Raw genomic sequence first — 20,082 nt, 5'->3', positions numbered from 1 at the left:
TCGCCGGAGCACGATTTCTGTTCTCATCCTGAAGCAAAGTTATTAACCCGAGGTACTATTTCTGGGTTAGCGGAGTCTGTAACCTGAAGCGTATGTAACCCGAGGTACCACTGTATTTCAATTAATTGATTGTGATTTTACGTAAACTGTGTTACTTTTATTGTTGTTAGCCGCTCTGAGCCCGGCTTCGGCTGGGGAGGACGGGATATAAATAAAATTTTATCATCATCATCATCATCTGTGGAACTTCTTCAGAGTTGAACCATTCCCTCAGGTTTCTGGGGGGGGGGGATTGCCATAGCTGTCAACGTTCCCTTTTTTTGTGGGAAATTCCCTTATTCCAGTGCCGTTTCCCGCTGCTATCCCGGATTGTTAGCTATCCCTTAGACTGTCCGCGGGACAGGTGAGGCTGCTGATCCCTTATTTTCAAATCTGGGGATTGGGTTTCTCTGAAAACTCTTCTATACACCTGGAGTCTGTTTGGCAACGGAGGGATGCTGTATTATGTTTTCAGAAACAGACCACGGCTCAGCGCTTCTTGCAGAATGTGGCATCTGAAGAAACCGTGTGCAGGTTCCAGCGCGGAACTGCTGGAAACTCACAGAAAACCTCGTCCCTTTCCCCCCTCCCCTCCGCCAGTCCACATTCCCTCCCGCCCGCATTTCAATCTCAAGTGACAGCGATTTCCCATTGCGGAATCAACAGACCACACGCCAGACTCTTTCTCTCATTTATTTGCGGATGGATGTCTTTCGTTTGTAAACAATTCTTGTGCATTTTGCTCAATCATCTCCAGACACATGTTATTCATCATAAATCATCTGTCGTGAAAAAAACAAACAAACATTGAAATCATTTTTCCTTTCCTTTTTTTGGAGGATTGGGGTGGCGAGGAGAGGGAGGGGGGGATAATTCCTTTATGTCGAGGGAGACTTCTGATTAAGTGCTGCTTGTACCCGTCAACTTGTTCCCGTGACAAACGTGGAAAACCTAGAAAGACGAAGACTCGCTCCCATCGAGGAAAATCTGAGCAAATGGATCTCCGAATGTTAGAAGAGCGAGGGCAGATAAAATAAAGTCCTTCTTCACACAGTGCATGTGGAACTCCCTGCCACAGGAGACCAACCTAGAGAACTTTAAAAGAGGGTTACATAAATTCATGGAAGAGTAGTCAATGGCTACTAGCCAGGGTAGCTATGCTCTGCTCCACAGTCAGAGTCAGCAATGCTTCTGAAGACTAGTTTGCAGAGGGGAGAGTTGCTCATGTGTTCGAATTCTGCTTGCTGGTTTCACAAAAGAGGCGTCTGGTTGGCCTCTGTGAAAACAGGATGCTGGACTAGATAGGCCATTGGCCTGATCCAGAACCCTCTTCTTCTGCTTTCTTTCACAAGTGGCCTGGCCCCATCATTAATTTGGTGCTACTAGAACCACAGACTTGGGAGAAAAGCAATGACAAACCTAGACAGCATCTTAAAAAGCAGAGACATCACCTTGCCAACAAAGGTCCGTATAGTTAAAGCTATGGTTGTCTCAGTAGTGATGTATGGAAGTGAGAGCTGGACCATAAAGAAGGCTGATTGCCGAAGAATGGATGCTTTTGAATTCTGGTGCTGGAGGAGACTCTTGAGAGTCCCATGGACTGCAAGAAGATCAAACCACTCCATTCTGAAGGAAATCAGCCCTGAGTGCTCACTGGAAGGACAGATCCTGAAACTGAGGCTCCAATACTTTGGCCACCTCATGAGAAGAGAAGACTCCCTGGAAAAGACCCTGATGTTGGGAAAGATGGAGGGCACAAGGAGAAGAGGACGACAGAGGACGAGATGGCTGGACAGTGTTCTCGAAGCTACCAGCATGAGTTTGACCGAACTGGGGGAGGCAGTGGAAGACAGGAGTGCCTGGCGTGCTCTGGTCCATGGGGTCACGAAGAGTTGGACACGACTAAACAACAACAATGGTTGGGCTTCTAAAGTTAGTATACTGAATTGCACAACAGAAACTGACTTTAGTGCAATGCCCCTTAATTTGATGCTAGCAATGGCTGTGTGGACAGTTGTTTCACTGTTGTTCGTCCCCTCCTCCTGAATTTTGAGAACTCCTGACCTCTTCTTGAAAACCAAATTGTGCGTTACACCTCTGCCCTCCATGACTAGCCCTCAGTACGCTGCGTGAAGTCAAACACATTGCAAGCGCTTCCCCTGGGCTGGATCCAGCTTTTGTTTCTCATTATATAACTGCCCCCCCTTGCTACTTTGCAATTACGTCCAACACTCTCTCCCTCATCGCTAGGGCTGGGTGGAATCTGTCCATTGTGGTTTCTCTGTTTCGTTCCTTCTGCAGACCTCAGCTCAGTTAATTGCCTTCCCACAGTTAATTGCACATTTGTTTTAAGAAGGAAAGTTCTCGCAAAAGCATTTCGGTGTCGGCTTCCCCTAACAGATTCAGGTTTTTGAATTCAATTTCCCCTAACATCATGCTTTTCGAATGCCATTCCCCCCCACTAAAACAGGCTTTTTCGAGCACGCTCCCCCCAAATCATACACATTTGCTGTAGCGACGATTGTAGAACTCGATTGCAAAATTCAGAGACGTGCAAATTTCAAAGGTCAGTTGCCTTGCGGTCTGCACCATCATTTTAGGAAGAGAAGATAAGGTTGATTCTATTTCAAATGCATGTTGAATTGAGTTTGGACCTGATCTGAACTTGCCTTGTTGACATTAGAAACTTTGTAGGGAGATTGAGGAGCAACTTAAAAACTAAGTGTAATCGCAGCCTGGAAGTAGTAATCTTTCTGAACACTAGGTGCTGGAAACCACAGAAGGGGAGAGGGGTCAGATCTTGCTTTGGAGAACAAGATGGTAGACTAGGGTTGCCACTGGTCTGATCCACCAGAGTTTTTCTGATGTTCTTAAGCACATGGCAGAGGGTTTCCTACAACCAGGAGCAATGGAAAAACCACCCTGTGCTCGCATCTGCAGACATGAACACCGCCATTTTCCTGCAACCAGCAAAGCACACCTGGTCTGCCGGTGGCCCCAATTCCAAGTCTCTCCAGCATTCTACATTTTGCCACAGGAATAAGTCGTGGGTACATCTCCATTTAACGGGAAAAAACCACAAACCTAATAGCAATACAGTGGTGCCTCGCAAGACGAAAAGAATCCGTTCCGCGAGTCTTTTCGTCTTGCGGTTTTTTCGTCTTGCGAAGCAAGCCCATTGGCGGATTAGCGCTATTAGCGCTATTGACAGTTTAAGGGCTAAAAACTGCTTTTTAAGGCTTAAGGGATTAGCGGTTTTGCTGCTAAAATGCTTTTAGCAGCTTAGTGCTTCAGAAAAAGGTGTTTTGGAGTGAAAAAACCCCCTCAAAATTTTTCGTCAATTTTCGTCTTGCAAAGCAAGCCCATAGGGAAATTCGTCTTGCGAAGCGCCTCTGCAAACGGAAAACCCTTTCGTCTTGCGGGTTTTCCGTCTTGCGAGGCATTCGTCTTGCGGGGCACCACTGTACTGGGGGACATCAGAGGTAGCACATGTTTGTGGTTGGGCTAGCATCTAAGCTACCCCTGCCACATGATGAAACCAAAGACAGATGGAAAAGTCATAGAATTGCAGAGATAGAAGGGACCCAGCTCCCACTGTCAGAATTCCTAACAGTTGACCATCAATGGAAGGCAAGCTTTAGGGTGTCATTGAAAGCTTTCAGATGTCTTGCCCCCAGCTCCTATTGGAAAAAAGGGGCTTCCTGGCAGGACGCTCAAGAAAAGAGATCTTCCATTTGGGTTGCTGTGGCCCTGCATTTTGTTGGAGAACGGCCAAGGAGCCCCTGATCTGCTTGCAAGTGAGAGGGAAAGACAGAAGCAGACCCAGGTTTCAATGACATAGAATCTTACCCAACTCCATCACCAGCTGCTTTTGTATAAACTCACAGCTACTTAGAATCATAGGGACGCGGGTGGCGCTGTGGGTTAAACCACAGAGCCTAGGTCTTGCCGATCAGAAGGTCGGCGGTTCGAATCCCTGCGATGGGGTGAGCTCCCGTTGCTTGGTCCCTGCTCCTGTCAACCTAGCAGTTCGAAAGCACGTCAAAGTGCAAGTAGATAAATAGGTACCACTCTGGCGGGAAGGTAAACGGCGTTTCCGTGCGCTGCTCTGGTTCGCCAGAAGCGGCTTAGTCATGCTGGCCACGTGACCCAGAATCTGTACGCCGGCTCCCTCAGCCAATAAAGCGAGATGAGCGTCGCAACCCCAGAGTCGGCCACGACTGGACCTAATGGTCAGGGGTCCCTTTACCTTTACCTTACTTAGAATCATAGACTTTAAAAGTTGGAAGGGGCTCTAAGAGTCATCTAGTCCAACCCCTCACAGGAATCACAGAGGAAGAATACCTGACAAGTGGCCACCGAACCTCTGCTTAAGAAATCCCCAATGGACCTCCAGTTGCGCGTTGTGCTTTTGTGGAAGTGTGGTGTGTGTGTGTGTGGATTTACTCACAGGACCGTAATACCACCTGTTGATTTCAGTTTCCTTTCCTTTCCTCAAAAAGAGAGCAAGTTTCTAGCCCTGAACGTCTGAGAATGCACAGGCAAATCAGAGCAAAATCTCAGAATCCAGAATGAAGAACGAATAAGCTTTCTGGTGAATTGTGTGGGCGGGGCTTCAGACCCATTTTAGCTCCTCCCCTTCCTCATGACTAGCCGTGCCAGCATAAATTATGCAAAATAGGAAACGCAGGGAATAAATTATGCAAAATAAGCTCAACTGTGCAAATCTGGATAACTGACACCGGCTGAAGCATTCAGCCTCTTTTGGGGACAGGATCAATATATCTATATTTTAAAATTGCAGAATAGGTGCGTTGACCCTCTTGGGTCTTCTGGCTGAAGAGAGGAAAAATCAGACAACTTGATGGGAGGGGAAAAACCAAGGCACTTTTCAAGCTATCTTACAAACCCTGACATGGTTTCCTTTACAAGCTCCATCACTCCTTATTCCCCAAATCTGCTCTTGGGTTCATTAAGGTACCGTATTTTTCGCTCTATAGGATGCACCGGACCATAGGAGGGGGAGAACAGGAAAAAAAAACTCCTCCTCTCTGCTCAGCGCCCCTTCAGCAAAGCGGCAGGAGAAACAGAGCCCCTTCCATTTCTCCTCCCGCTTTGCTGAAGGGGCGCTGCGCAGAGAGGGAAAACTGTGCAGCGCCTCTCCAGCGAAGCGAAGCCTGGAGAGCAAGAGGGATCGGTGTGCACTGACCCCTCACACTCTCCAGGCTTCAGGCGGCTATCCGCAAGCCTTTGGAGCGCAGCGGGAACTCCTGCAGCACTCTGAAGGCTTGCGGATAGCTGCCTGAAGCCTCCGGAGCGCAGCGGGAGTTCCCTGCGCTCCGGGGGCTTCAGCGAAAGCAACGCGAAGCCTCTGGAGCGCAGGGGGAGCTCTCCCTCTGCGCTTCGGAGGCTTCGCGTTGCTATTGCTGAAGCCAAGGAACCTGCATTCGCTCTATAAGAAGCACACACATTTCCCCTTCATTTTTGAAGGGGGAAAAGTGCGTCTTATAGAGCGAAAAATACAGTAAATTCACTTGAGGCGTGTATGCCAGTTTTAAATGTCTTTTTAACTCTCTCCCACAATAACTAAGACTGTAGGCTCTTAGGTGCTGGAGAATTTGCTCCCATGGGGAGTGAAGGAAGGATATTAACGGAACTCATTTTAATAGGGATTTTTTTAAGATATGGGATTTCCTAATTTTTTTATGCAAAGTTATTTTGATTATTATTAAGCATGTTTGGAAATTTTGCATCAGTTGCAGTTTAGCAAAGGGATTTTTTACTTCTGGAGTTTGGCTTGGTTGCAAAAGGAGAAGACAAAAGAGGCTGACTGTTGCCCACAGAGAATATCTGTGCTACATACTGAATCTGGTTTAGGATTTATTCCCTCTGACCAGGGAATTGTAGTTCTCAGAAAGGGCCCCAGGATCCCAAACAGAACATTCTCAGGCTCCATGCTGAACTACAACTCCCAGAATACCTTAGGGGAGCCCATGACCATCAAAGTGGTATAAAATCAAGAGGTGTCTGCAGGGCAGAAATTCCAACCCCGAGTGAGGCCATGATCCTAAGACGATGACCCCATTAAAATCAGTGGGATTAACACCTGTGTAAATGTGGACAGGGTTGAGTTGCTCCCTAATCTCTGGAATTTGAAGATCTCTAGAAACAATTCACACAACCAGTTTTCAAGTGGTAGTTACCTGGACGAGCCAGATCAGGTTGGTTCTTTGCCAGTGGCCAAGGCTGTATACAAATTTCTGACCTGTGCCAGGATACCGGGGGCAAGGAAGCAGCTGCCACCATTCCCCTAAGTCCCCCAGGGTAGCCTGCTCAGGACCCCTTAAGATGGCCTACTGAACCCCCAAATATGGTAGAGATACGCTGTCGCATTGTTGGTGCTGGAAGTATGAGTTCACTGCCAGCCCCATTGGATTCTACAAGTGGAATTGGAGGGCGCCATCTTGTCCTTGGTGCCATCTTGTCTTGGGCCGGCCCTGCTGTTGGACGACCGTGAACCACTATGTCCAAAAAGGTCTTGTGATTTGTCCCCATTAGGTGCTATGACAGCAGAGGTAGGATATTCAGCATGGCTTTTTGGGTAGGTGGAGGTGACCAGCAGCACCTTTGGCCAACCTGGGTGGGGACTTTGGGTCCACCCCCCCCCTGCTTCGCACCATCACCTCTGCCCTTCCTATGACTTTTAGCCAACTTCCCTTCATCCTTGGATACCATGGACCACCTGAGCAGTACAGATATTTGCTCCAGCAGCTCTTGAAAACGCAACGGTCCAAAATGCGGCTCCCACAATCTAGTACTGGGGTGAGCCTCCAGAACCTGTCGGACTACATCTCCCATCAGCCCCTGCATGGTCAGTGGTGTGTACAGATGATGGGAATTGTAGTCTAGCAATATCCAGAAGGCCAAAGGCATCCCTCTCATCCTGGATCTGCAAAATGGGCCAGTCGAGACGCTTCTTCATAGGATAACTCAACCCCTCACTGCTATCAAACCCTCCTCACTTCCACCTGACCCCACTGTTTCTCAGGGTGCCTTTACATTTCCGATTTAAATTGGTTATCAAGGACACTCCCTTTCCAGGGATCTTGGAAATTATCATTCTGGGAGAGGACAAGAATGATTGAGGTGCCCACCAGACTACCAGGATTCTTTTGTGCTGGGCGGACGGCAACGAAATTGACAGCCAAACTGACAAAAAAGCACATAGAATTCGGCAGCACAGATTCCCCCCTGCCACCCACAAAGCAGAATGGATGAGATTGCAGTGAAAGCTGGGCTGCCAGCTCTCGGCTGCTTCCGTCCAATTGCACCGGCTCCTTTCACTCAAAATTTCAGCTCTGCTCAGACAAAGGACCCTCCACGACTCCCATTTGGCTGTTATTAAAGTGAATTACCGGGAGTAAAAACCCCACGTTGTTCAGATGAAAGGTTTCCTGCTTGCCGTAGGAACATGCAACCAGGTCTTTTGAGGGCTGGACCTTAATCAAAGGAGGAACAACTATTTAAAGCCCTTCCTGGAAGCAGACCCCAGTTAGCGATAGCCAGAAATGAGGGTTCATTGGGCTGAACCCCTCTTGGATGGATCGACCACATGACAAACCCTGTTTCTTTCCAATAAACATGGGAAACGGTCACGTTCAGGAAGGCCCAGGAAGGCCTTGGGGCAAGCTTGCACCACCACCAGACAATGATGCTCTACCCTTCACTCTCTTGGCGCCAAAACGTGACGCACGACATCTTCTTCCGTTTCTATTTCAGTGGCAGATAAAGCTCAGAGTGCTGTCTTTGTAAACTTGGAGGATCTCCTTCATTTTAACCGGGAATGATGAGCTCTCCTGGGTCTGGAGAGCCCTTGCCTTCATGAACACCGTGAGAAAGCCAGAGAGCAAGCCAGGGAACAAAAGTGTATGTGTGTGTTTGTGTGTGTGACCGGACCGCGGACCTGCATTTCCCCGCAGAACTCGATACCTCGTTCTGAAGAACCGGGGGGGAAACGTCTGAAGAACCTCGGCATTCAGTGATTGACCGGGGATTCCTGTGGATACCCAGTGTTTCCTGGGTCACTTATCCTTTGGACGTCTGACCATTCCTCCCACCCACCCCTTTACATCACCGTCTCCTTTTCCTCTTCCACAAGGACCGTTGGCCGGTCTCCGTTGTAGAGTCCCGACCCGTTGAGGTACTCCTCATCTTTGTTGTACTGTTCCGGTCCAGTGGAAGGCATAGAGTTCTCCGAAATGGAGCCATTTTTGACGTATCCCGGCAAGTTCCGGTGTCCGTTGAGGGCTCCTGGAAGGAGTTTCGAATTGAGCTGCAGGGCGATCCCGCCTCTCGCGGTGACGTTGGTCACGCTAGTGTGTGACACCATGGGCCCGTAGCTGTAGGTGGTGCTCCCGCTGCGAGCTTTCCGCTTGAAGTCAAGCGCTAACGTCCATCTGCTCCACGACTTCTTTATCTCTGCTTGAACCTGGCGAGGAGGAGAAAGAGAAGGTCTACTTAAAAATAAAAATTCAACACAAGGACACATAATAATATTAATAGTAATAGTAATAATAATAATAATAATAATAATAATTATTATTTATACCCCTGGCTGGGTTTATCCAGCCACTTTCCCCAGTTTTTAACACCAAACTTAAAAACTTCCCTATTAAATCTCATTAAATCGGGAAGTTTTTAAGTTTGGTGTTAAAAACTGGGGAAAGTGGCTGGATAAACCCATTTAATGAGAGAAAAAGATTTAATGAGACAAAAATTGTTTTTACATTTTTTCTTCCATATGTTGTTGTTGTTTTGTGTTTATATGTTATGTTATTGTATTTTTCTGTTATATGTTGTATTGTGTTTTTCTTTTTGTTGTGTTATACTTATTGTAAAACCCAATAAAATATTTAAAAAATAAATAAATAAAAACTTCCCTAAACAGGGCTGCCTTCAGATGTCTTCAGAAAGCCAGATAGTTGTTTATTTCCTTGACATCTGATAGGAGGGCATTCCACAGGGCGGGTGCCACCACTGAGAAGGCCCTCTGCCTGGTTCCCTGTAAACTCACTTTTCACAGGGAGGGAACCACCAGAAGGCCCTCGGAGCTGGACCTCCGTGTCCGGGCTGGAGACGCTCCTTCAGGTATACTGGGCCGAGGCCTTTGAGGGCTTGAAAGGTCAGCACCAACACTTTGAATTGTGCTCGGAAATGTACTGGGAGCCAGTGTAGGTTTTTCAGGACCATTGTTATATGGTCTCGGTAGCCGCTCCCAGTTACCAGTCTAGCTGCCACATTCTGGATTAGTTGTAGTTTCCGAGTCACCTTCAAAGGTAGCCCCACATAGAGTGCATTGCAGTAGTTCAAGCGGGAGATAGCCAGAGCATGCACCACTGTGGCGAGACAGTCCGCGGGCAGGGAGGGTCTCATCCTGTGTACCAGATGGAACTGGTAGACAGCTGCCCTGGACACAGAATTGACCTGCGACTCCATGGACAACTGTGAGTCCAAAATGACTTCCAGGCTGTGCACCTGGTCCTTCAGGGGCACAGCTGCCCCATTCAGGACCAGGGACTATTCAGCACATGGGCCAAGGCTATTTCACCTAAGCAGACCATCACCACAGAGCTGGAAGGGACCCTCTTGATCCTCTAGTCCAGCCTTTCTCAACCTGTGGGTCCCCAGATCTCGTTGGACTACAACTCCCATCATTCCTAGCTAGCAAGGCCAGAGCTCAGGGATGATGGGAGTTGTAGTCCAACAACATCTGGGGACCCACAGGTTGAGAACTGCTGCTTTAGTCCAACCCCTTGCCATGCAGAAATATGCAGCTGCCCCATACGGGGATCAAACCTGCAACCTTGGTGTTACCAACGTCCTGCTCTAACCAACTGAGCTATCCAGGCATCAGAGAGAAGATGCTTGTACAATAATGGTAAGTGCAATTCTGCACAGATATGTTAAATGGACACATCATTTAGGAGAGCTATATTTCTTTCTTAGGTGCAGGTAAGGAGTTGCAGATGACACAAGCTTGATGGCAGAAAGTGAGGAGGAATTAAAGAACCTTTTAATGAGGGTGAAAGAGGAGAGCGCAAAATATGGTCTGAAACTCAACATCAAAAAATCAAAGATCATGGCCACTGGGCCCATCACCACCAGGCAAATAGAAGGGGAAGAAATGGAGGCAGTGAGAGATTTTACTTTCTTGGGCTCCATGATCACTGCAGGTGGTGACAGCAGTCACGAAATTAAAAGACGCCTGCTTCTTGGCAGAAAAGCAATGACAAAGCTAGACAGCATCTTAAAAAGCAGAGACATCACCTTGCCGACAAAGGCCCGTATAGTTAAAGCTATGGTTTTCCCAGTAGTGATGTATGGAAGTGAGAGCTGGACCATAAAGAAGGCTGATCGCCGAAGAATTGACGCTTTTGAATTATGGTGCTAGAGGAGACTCTTGAGAGTCCCATGGACTGCAAGAAGATCAAACCTCTCCATTCTGAAGGAATCAGCCCTGAGTGCTCACTGGAAGGACAGATCCTGAAGCTGAGGCTTCAAGACTTTGGCCACCTCATGAGAAGAGAAGACTCCCTGGAAAAGACCCTGATGTTGGGAAAGATGGAGGGCACAAGGAGAAGGGGACGAGAGAGGACGAGATGGTTGGACAGTGTTCTCAAAGCTACAAACATGAGTTTGACCAAACTGCGGGAGGCAGTGGAAGACAGGAGTGCCTGACGTGCTCTGGTCCAGGGGTCACGAAGAGGTGGACATGACTAAACAACTAAACAACAACAACAAGGAGTTGCATAGGTCACTGTTTTTATCTTGTGTTTAAAGTCTCGAAAATGGTTCTTCCGGCTCTTCCTTTCATCCCGGGAATCTCAAAGATTATCCTTTCAGCAGTGGCAAGGTTGCTTAACTTCTTATACCGCAACTCAACGTGACAGATTCTTAAAGGTTTGTCCCCCACTCTACCCCCATTTTGGCCTCCTCGGATCTACCTCTCTGAATATCAGGAGATAGTATTTTTAAAATCAAATATTAGGGAGCATTTGAAACTTTCAGCCCACTCAGCACTTCTTCCTGGAAGATTGGAGGAAAATGATCCACACCCACGTTGGGCCCTGGAAGATGTAACTTAGGCTGTGAGAAACTTACCTCTCCGTTGCAAAAGCAATAGATAATGGCGACAAAAAACCCCTAGGAAAGAGGAGAAGAAGAAACGACAAGTTAACGTTGAGTCAGCAGATGGCTATTTCAGCTAAGCACAGATATCCTTTGAGTTTGGAATTGAACCCGGACAGAGAACCCCATACCTGGAAAGAGTTGAAGAGCATTTCATAGTGCATTTGAATTTGCCAGATGATCCCTGACACTTCGGTGTACGGCATAGCCATAAAAACAATATAATGAACTCCGAAAAGAGGCATGAGGACCAGGGTGGATTTCAGTAGCTTCCTGCAGAAAAGAGCAGAGAGGAAAGGGAAAACGTTAAGAGCAGCCGAATTCGTTTCCAAACCATGAACCATAATGAAATACCGACATCCAGGTGTGCGGAGATCTGATGAAGAGAGTACAGCAGAGGTTATATTTTCTGAGAATCCTCCAGAAAAATAATCTCTCAAAGGACCCGTTGATGGCATTTTAACATTGTACTTTGGAGAGTGTTTTAACTTATGGTCTGTGTGTGTGGTTTGGGAGCTGCACGGTCAGGGGAAAAAGAATGCTGTCCAGGGTTGTAAAGACTGCGGAGATTCTTAAACTCAGGGATGTGGATTCGAGCACCACATTGGGCAAAATATTCCTGCATTTCAGGGGGTTGGTCTTGATGACCCTTGTGGTCCCTTCCAACTCTACAATTCTATGGTTCTCTGCTCCAGGTCCTTCACAGGTTCCTTGGAAGGGCACAATAATAATAATAATATAATTTCTTATTTATATCCCGCCCATCTGGCTGGGTTTCCCCAGCCACTCTGGGTGGCTCCCAACAGAATATTAAGAAGACGATAAAACATCAAACATTAAAAACTTCCCTAAACAGGGTTGCCTTCAGATGTCTTCAAAAAGTCAGATAGTTGTTCATTTCCTTGACATCTGACGGGAGGGCATTCCACAGGGCAGGCGCCACCACCGAGAAGGCCCTCTGCCTGGTTCCCTGTAACTTAGCTTCTCGCAGGGAGAGAACCACCAGAAGGCTCTCGGAGCTGGACCTCAGTGTCCGGGCAGAACGATGGGGGTGGAGATGCTCCTTCAGGTCTACTGGACCGAGGCCGTTTAGGGCTTTCAAGGTGAGAACCAAGAGTAGCAACGGGCAGAGACAAGGTAGGTTTTCACTTCTATTCCTGGTCCCACACTCTGGTGTGAGCCAACTGACTCATGCCGCAGCGTGGAATGAAAAAAGTCCATCTTTTGATCCACATTCTGGGTGTCCAGAGTGTGGGAGACAAATTGGGACATCTGGGATTGGGACCTCAGTGTCCAGGCAGAACGATAGGGGTGGAGACGCTCCTTCAGGTATTCTGGACCGAGGCTGTTTAGGGCTTCAAAGGTCAGCACCAACACTTTGAATTGTGCTCGGAAACGTACTGGGAGCAAAGAAGAAGAAGAAGAAGAGGAGTTTGGATTTGATATCCCGCCTTTCACTCCCTTTAAAGAGTCTCAAAGCGGCTAACATTCTCCTTGCCCTTCCTCCCCCACAACAAACACTCTGTGAGGTGAGTGGGGCTGAGAGACTGTGACTGGCCCAAGGTCACCCAGCAGCTGCATGTGGAGGAGCGGAGACGCGAACCCGGTTACCCAGATTACGAGACTACCGCTCTTAACCACTACACCACACTGGCTCTCAAAGGTAGCAGAAAGCGCCTCAGAACATCTGAGCGGATGAGGACATCTGGTACCATTCAGGAGTGGTGCTCCCCGAAGGAACACTGACTGGAAATGATGCTGACAGATGGAGGAGGGAGCGGCAGGAAATTCCCTGCCAACGGTTGCCGCAGCATGGATGCAATTACTAAGGGGCACCGGCCGCACAGAGGCCCAGCCTCTTCCACAGCGAATAGGGGCTGGAGGTTGAGGAAAACATCGTTAAAAGCAAAACAAAACAGCCGAGAGCCTCCAAAACCATAATGAGTAACAAGCCTCAAATAGCGTGTAATAAATCAATAGGTAGATGATAGGCCTCGGTGAGGCTGGAAAACGAGGCTTGGCATTTGTTTTTTTATTGCCAATGGCAGCTGGTGCAAACTCCCTACTCCTGCTTTAAATTAAACATTTTCCTTCCAAGTTCTCAAGGTTCTCTCTTCCCTCCCCACCCTTCTTTTTCTTCTAAACAAACTCGGCCAATCTGACGAACGCAAACCTCCAGATTTGCCAGTATTACTCAGACGTAGCTGCGGTCGGTTAAGGCTGAGCAGAGATCTGCTTGCAGGAGGACCCTTTTAAGAACCAACATGGCGGCTTGGCTGGTAGGTGGCAGAGAGCTAGGAAGTTCATAGAACTGTAGAGTTGGAAGGGACCACCAAGGCTCATCCAGTCCAGCCCCCTCCAATTCAGGAATCACAGCTTCTTGTTGTAAAAAGCTCTGAGGAAGGAGAGTCCACCGTTTTCCTGAGGGAGTCCATTCCACTGTGGAACAGCTCTTGCCTTCAGAACCATGCTGGAATCACAGCTGAAGAATGTGTCCTTTTATTTAAAATGCATCTCTGGGTTATTTGTGGGGCATAGGAATTGGTTCATTATTTTTTTTTCAAAATATAGTCCACAAGGTCTGAGCCCCCTGCTGAAAAAGTTTGCTGACCCCTGATCTGGACACTAGACTTCTGCTAACAGCATGTGTGTGGCTAGGCATTCTTCAGCAATAATAATAATAATAATAATAATAATAGGCAAATGAATGGGAAAGGTTCAATAATTCAGCAGTTCAGCCAATGGAACCTGTGCCTTCTGTGACATCAGGGTAGCTCAGCCAATCGCTGCCAGAGGCTTTGCTGGCACCACCATCATACTGTCTCGTAGTGCATGGACTGGGAAACAGAGCATCTTCAGGGGTTGTTGGACTGCAATCAGCCCCAGTCAGCATGGCCAATGGCTAGGAATGATGGGAACTATAGTCTTAGTTTAGCAGTATTGGGAGGTCTATAAGTTCCCCATCCTTGTCTAAACAGCTCCCAGTACATGGATAGGCTGTTAGGATATTTCCGTTCCACCTTAAAAGGGAGCAGGATGTTTGTGTCACAGCCTGCGCATTTCCTGTTTCACAGGATGTTTCTGTTGTGTCTTTGCTTTCGTTTCTCTCTCTCTCTCTGCCGGAACACTGAAGCAGGCAGTCATGTTTTTCTTTGTTCTGACCAACGCAGAAATAAACTTGTAAATAATGCTCTCCTGAGTGCATCTTTTGCTGTGTGCTTTATCTGCTGATAGAGCGTGCACGGCTCTGGAATGTGGCAAGCTATTTCTGGAGCTCGTGTCGCTAATTGCTGATACTGCGTGTCTACGGGAGATCAATGGGCGTCCGGAGATGACGTGGAGTCATGATGGACTTTGTCTCCCTGGCAGTATCCCAACATAGGCTGTGGGTACACTCCTTCTCTGAAACCTCCCTGCAGAGTAGGACAGCCCCAAGCACTTACCTGTACTGTTGCCTCGTGTCGCACCTCCCTGCATTTGTTTCTCGGAGTTTGGTTGCAAGGACTCTGAGGATTTTGATGAAAAGGATAAAATTTGCCTGGGGGAGAAAGAGAGACAAAGCGTTTTGTAATGGTTCTAGGGGTTGCTCGTGCGTAAGTTGCCTTTACTCCTGGCTAGGTTGCATGGTTGAACCCTTTCTGTCAGGACAGCCTCAAGTTCCATGGCTGCCTCAGTCGCTGGCAGAATCCGTCAGTGGGCGTTTCTTAAACCGCTTCCAGCATAGAAGCTGTTTGACGCCCAGTCTCCTCCCCCGTTGCCTGCGCGAAAGTTTTCTGCGCAAAGTGGGTGTGGGCAGCGGAGTACCCGTCCCCTCTCCGCTGGTGTCCTGCGAAGAGTCCTGGAGCCACCTCTCCGATTCCTTCATCTCCTCCCCTACTCCACTGGTGTTACGCTGATTACCTTCCCCAGCAGATGGGCTATCCCTCCTCCTACTAGGACCCTCTCCACCATCGTCCGGGAGCCTCCTCTCCGCCTCCCGCTCTGATGGCAGTTCCCTGACACGTTTTGAAATATTGCTATGGATAGAGGCCCCTGGAAACCCCTCTCCAGCTTCTACTACTAAAAGGGTCAGTTGTTGTGGGAGAAATTGCCCTTGTGGGGGGTTCAAGGAAAGTCACATCCATTCCCCAACTGGTCAGACTTTATTCAGCAATGCATTGCAGGAGAAGAGTCCAAAGAGTTTGCAAAAAAAGCTTTGCATTATTACACATCATTTATAGGAAAAAATAAATCATCTTGGTTAGGCAGAGACCATAAGACGACCCGGATTTTCGCCAGATTCTGCGCACAGATCTGTAGGCGCAGACCATCCCCTGATTCAATCTCGTTTGTTAAGAAAATTCCCAAACTAGGATCCACAGGCGACTCTGGGTCATTTCTCTAAGGTTGTCTATCTTAAAGTTTTTGTGTGTTTATATGCTGGAGGAGACTCTTGAGAGTCCCATGGACTGCAAGAAGATCAAACCTATCCATTCTGAAGGAAATCGGCCCTGAGTGCTCACTGGAAGGACAGATCCTGAAGCTGAGGCTCCAATACTTTGGCCACCTCATGAGAAGAGAAGACTCCCTGGAAAAGATCCTGATGTTGGGAAAGATGGAGGGCACAAGGAGAAGGGGACGACAGAGGGTGAGATGGTTGGACAGTGTTCTCGAAGCTACCAGTATGAGTTTGACCAAACTGCGGGAGGCAGTGGAAGACAGGAGGGCCTGGCGTGCTCTGGTCCATGGGGTCACGAAGAGGCGGACACGACTAAACAACTAAGCAACAACAACAGTGCCTATCGCATCCACACAAGGATGCTTCGAAATCCAGGCAGGGTGGAAGAGACGGGACGAAAACGGAGGAATTTGGCAGGATGAGTGCGGCGAAGTGCCAGGGCCCACAAGCCTTTCCAATTTATGGTCCAATGAAGAGGAGACAATGATTTGCGCAATCACGGCAGCCAGAATAATAGTGGCAAGAAACTGGAAGAATGAAATCTTACCAACGATTACAAAGTGGCAAACTCTGTAAGAGGATTGGGAAAAAAATTAAAGTATATTTACAGAAATATTGCAAAATTAATGAATGTTAGAAGAATGCTGGAATGAAGTTATATGGTTTTAGCAGAAATGTTATAAAGAATTAAGTAAAAACTGATTGTTAAGGGGTTAAAGGGGAAAATTTAAAGTTAGATTGTGTTAAGATAAATTTTAGCACAAAAAATTGAGAAAGATGGAAAGGATTTGCTGAAATAGCTAATGAACTAGAATACAAAAAAGGGAGGTGTGAGGAGGTCGATGAAACTAGTAAATGAAAGGTAAAGATATGGAAATATTGGATGTGTTTTTAATTTTTTTTTTGTTTTTCTTGTTGTTTTGATGTATTGTTTTTTCTGTTTTTTTTCTTATTTTTGGTGTATTGCTTGTTAAAATTTTTATTCCTTTTTCCTTTTTTTTTCCTTTTTCTTTTTCTGTAACTATTAAACATTTAATAAAAAAAGATTACAAAGTGGCAAACTGTCGTGATAGAATACCTGCAACTAGCAAAACTAACTGGAAAAATTAGAGGAGTGTCAAACCAGAAGATATATAAGGGATGGAAAATACTTAAGGAATACTTAAAAATGTATTGTATGAATAATTAGATACTTGCAGAAATAGAGCGATACTGTTAACCAAGAATGATATAAAATATATTAGTGGATCATATATACATGTATAAGGCAGAATAATAGGAATCTGTGCAAAGAATACAGATAACACAACTAGTATAATGAGAACTATTGGAAGTTACATATTTTAATTTGTCATGTAAGTGTAATAGAATGTACTTTTTAATGTTTGCTCCTTTATCTTTTCTTAATTTATTGTTTCTACTCATTTGTATCGTTTTCTGTTTTATATGTTATGTAACTCATGTATATTTGTCTATGTGAAAAATAATAAAGATTTTTTTTTTTTGAAAAAAAGAAGAAGAAAAGAAGAGAAGACAATGATTTAGATGGGATGAAGGGTTGATGTTCTTCAGAGAAAATCCCAGAGCAGTGGACCATTTTTGCAAATGTTCCTATTCAGTGTTTGAGCTGTGGTCCACCTAGTGTTTAGTCACTTTGGTAGCCTTGACTTAGGGCTGCCATAGGTCTGGAATTTCCCGGACTTATTTAGGATTCATCTGTCAGAAACAGTGTCCGGGTGGATTTTCAGAAAAAAACGGTAAAAATGTCCAGGAGAACCCATGCCAGAAGTGTTGGTTTTTTTGGCAAATTTCCTTAAAAAAAAAAATAGCTCAAAAACATTTAGGGGGGAGATTTTGCAAACCTGACGTGACCTCTCTTTCCTGTCAAGTTTTGTTTTGTTCCCTTTTCTTTTCGGGGTGCCCCGGGGTGAGGAAGGGAGGGAAAGGGGGAGAATTCTTTTGCAGTAGAGCAGAGAAAACCGCGGCTGAGGTTTCTCTGTGTTGAAGCCGAAAAGGCTTCCTCGGAGTGAGAAAGAAAGAAAGAAAGAAAGAAAGAAAGAGAGAGAGAGAGAGAGATCGGCTGTTCTGCACTCGGAATACATTATGGAAATGAGTGCAAGATGTTCGGATTGCTGTTGGCGTAGACGTTCTTAGATGCCCTTTTGCTGTCGGGGCTTCTGTCTGATCTGGAGCGAGCGAGAGACAGACAGACAGACAGACAAACAGACAGCAGGCCCACGAGAGTAGAGAGGGCTGGAGGTCACTAGAGAGGGGGATATTGAGGGAAAGATCTGCCAAAAAAGCTGAAAAACATCTTCATGTCTGCGACAACGGCTGCGAGAGTTTTAATAGCACAAGGATGGAAGACTAAAGAAACCCCAACTAAAGAATCATGGCAAGGAAAAATTGATGGATTATGCAGAACTGGCAAAACTGACATACAAGCTACGGGACAAGGATAACTGTGACTTTAAAGATGAATGGGAACCCTTTACAAAGTACCGTATTTTTTGCTCTATAAGACTCACTTTTTCCCTCCTAAAAAGTAAGGGGAAATGTTTGTGCGTTTTATGGAGCGAATGCAGGCTGCGCAGCTACCCCAGAAGCCAGAACAACAAGAGGGATCGCTGCTTTCGCTGCGCAGCTATCCCTCTTGTTGTTCTGGCTTCTGAGATTCAGAATATTTTTTTCCTTGTTTTCCTCCTCCAAAAACTATGTGCATCTTATGGTCTGGTGCGTCTTATAGAGCGAAAAATGCGGTATTTGAAGACACAACAAAGCGAACTGGACTCCTTGGCTGGCTTTGAATAAACATCCACAAACTTTTTATTGATAATAATCAGCTAAATAGTTTGAGGATCTATACAACTGTGTAACATGCAGAAAACAGCATTTTTAGAGAAATCAAAGACTGGAACTGAGGGAAGTTGGGGGGTGGGTGGGTTCTGTGGGGGGAGGGAGGGGGAGGGAGGAAAAATGGGGGGAAATAAGGATGATATGTTTCTGGATAATATGTTTTGTTTTAATTTTGAATAAAAAGTTATTTTTTAAAAAAATAGAGAGGGGGATATTGCAAAGCCTTTTGGTGCAACAGACAGCTGGGAATGGTATGCATCTGCTTCTGACTGATGGTCCTTTTGAAAATAAAGCGTCTCTAGTTCATGGGTAAGCAACCTAAGGCCTGGGGGCCGGATCCGGTCCAATGGCCTTCTCAATCTGGCCGTCGGACGGTCTGGGAATCAGCGTGTTTTTACATGAGTAGAATGTGTCCTTTTATTTAAAATGCATCTCTGGGGTATTTGTGGGGCATGGGAATTCGTTCATTCCCCCCAAAAAATATAGTCTCGCCCCCCACAAGGTCTGAGGGACAGTGGACTGGCCCCCTGCGGAAAAAGTTTGCTGACGCCTGCTCTAGTCTAAGGTAACCAGACGTCCCCATTTCCTGGGGACAGTCCCCGGATTTACAAATCAGTCCCGTGACAAAATCCATCTATTTATTGAAATTGAAAAGTGTTAAAAAAAAAAAATCTGGTAATCTTACTCTAGTCCTCATGGTCTAGAGCAGCCTTTCTCAACCTGTGGCTCCCCAGATGTTGTTGGACTACAACTCCCATCACCCCTAGCTAGCAAGCTCAGGGATGATGGGAGTTGTAGTCCAACAACATCTGGGGACCCACAGGTTGAGAGCCACTGGTTTAGAGTGATTTAAGAACAGAAGAAGAGCGTGCTGGGCCAGGCCAATTCTCTTTTAAAGCCATTGAAGGTGTTGGCCACCACTTCCCCTTGTGGCAAGGAGTTCCACAGTTTAACTACTAGTCTATTTCCCCCCTCTGTCCCGAATCTTCCAATGTTCAGCTTCATAAGATGTTCAAATGTTCTAATGTTACAAGAGAAGGAGAAAACCTTCATGCTGTGCAAAATTGTATAAACTTCAATCATGTCGCCTCTAACTTGGCTAACGTTATTAACGCATAAGGGTAATAATAATAATAAAAATAACAGATTTAAAGCATACTTCTGTGAAAGTGACTCTTAATGAGGCAGATGGAATATTTGTCAAAGACAGTGGTATTCTCAAACGCCTTGGTTCCCAAACGCCAAAAACCCAGAAGTAAGTGTTCCGGCTTTTGAATTCTTGTTGGAAGCCAAATATCCGATGCTGCTGTTGGCTACTGTTTTCGGGATGCCTGCACCAATCAGAAGCTGCGACTTGGTTTTTGAAAATTTCGTTTGACTTCCAGAACGGATTAAGTTTGCCGCTTTTGTTTTTGCTATTTATTTTGCGTTTTTGAGGCTTTTTCGGTTAATTTGTTTTTGTGACTGTGTGGAACCCAGTTCAGCTACTGACTGATTGCTTGACTGCGGAAATGGATAAAAGCCCCCCATCCAAACAATGATTATCATCAATGAAGGTAAGA

At 46.3% G+C, this 20,082-nt stretch overlaps 1 protein-coding gene across 1 annotated transcript in view; it reads right to left on the bottom strand.

Moving 5' to 3' along the window:
• Positions 1-5,534: 5,534 nt before the first annotated feature.
• The window catches only part of PTH1R (parathyroid hormone 1 receptor), a 136,074-nt gene continuing 121,526 nt past the window's right edge, over positions 5,535-20,082 (bottom strand). The window contains exons 10-13 of the mRNA XM_083406555.1: positions 14,670-14,764; positions 11,358-11,499; positions 11,200-11,241; positions 5,535-8,527 (exon numbers count right to left, since the gene is read on the bottom strand). Coding sequence (XP_083262681.1) covers positions 8,165-8,527; positions 11,200-11,241; positions 11,358-11,499; positions 14,670-14,764 — 642 coding nt within the window. The 3' untranslated portion in view covers positions 5,535-8,164. The remainder of the gene's footprint in view (positions 8,528-11,199; positions 11,242-11,357; positions 11,500-14,669; positions 14,765-20,082) is intronic.

This window comes from Podarcis tiliguerta (genome assembly GCF_965153285.1).
Source record: "Podarcis tiliguerta genome assembly, chromosome: 12".
Taxonomy (NCBI): domain Eukaryota; kingdom Metazoa; phylum Chordata; class Lepidosauria; order Squamata; family Lacertidae; genus Podarcis; species Podarcis tiliguerta.
This window is presented reverse-complemented; position numbering and strand designations above follow the sequence as displayed.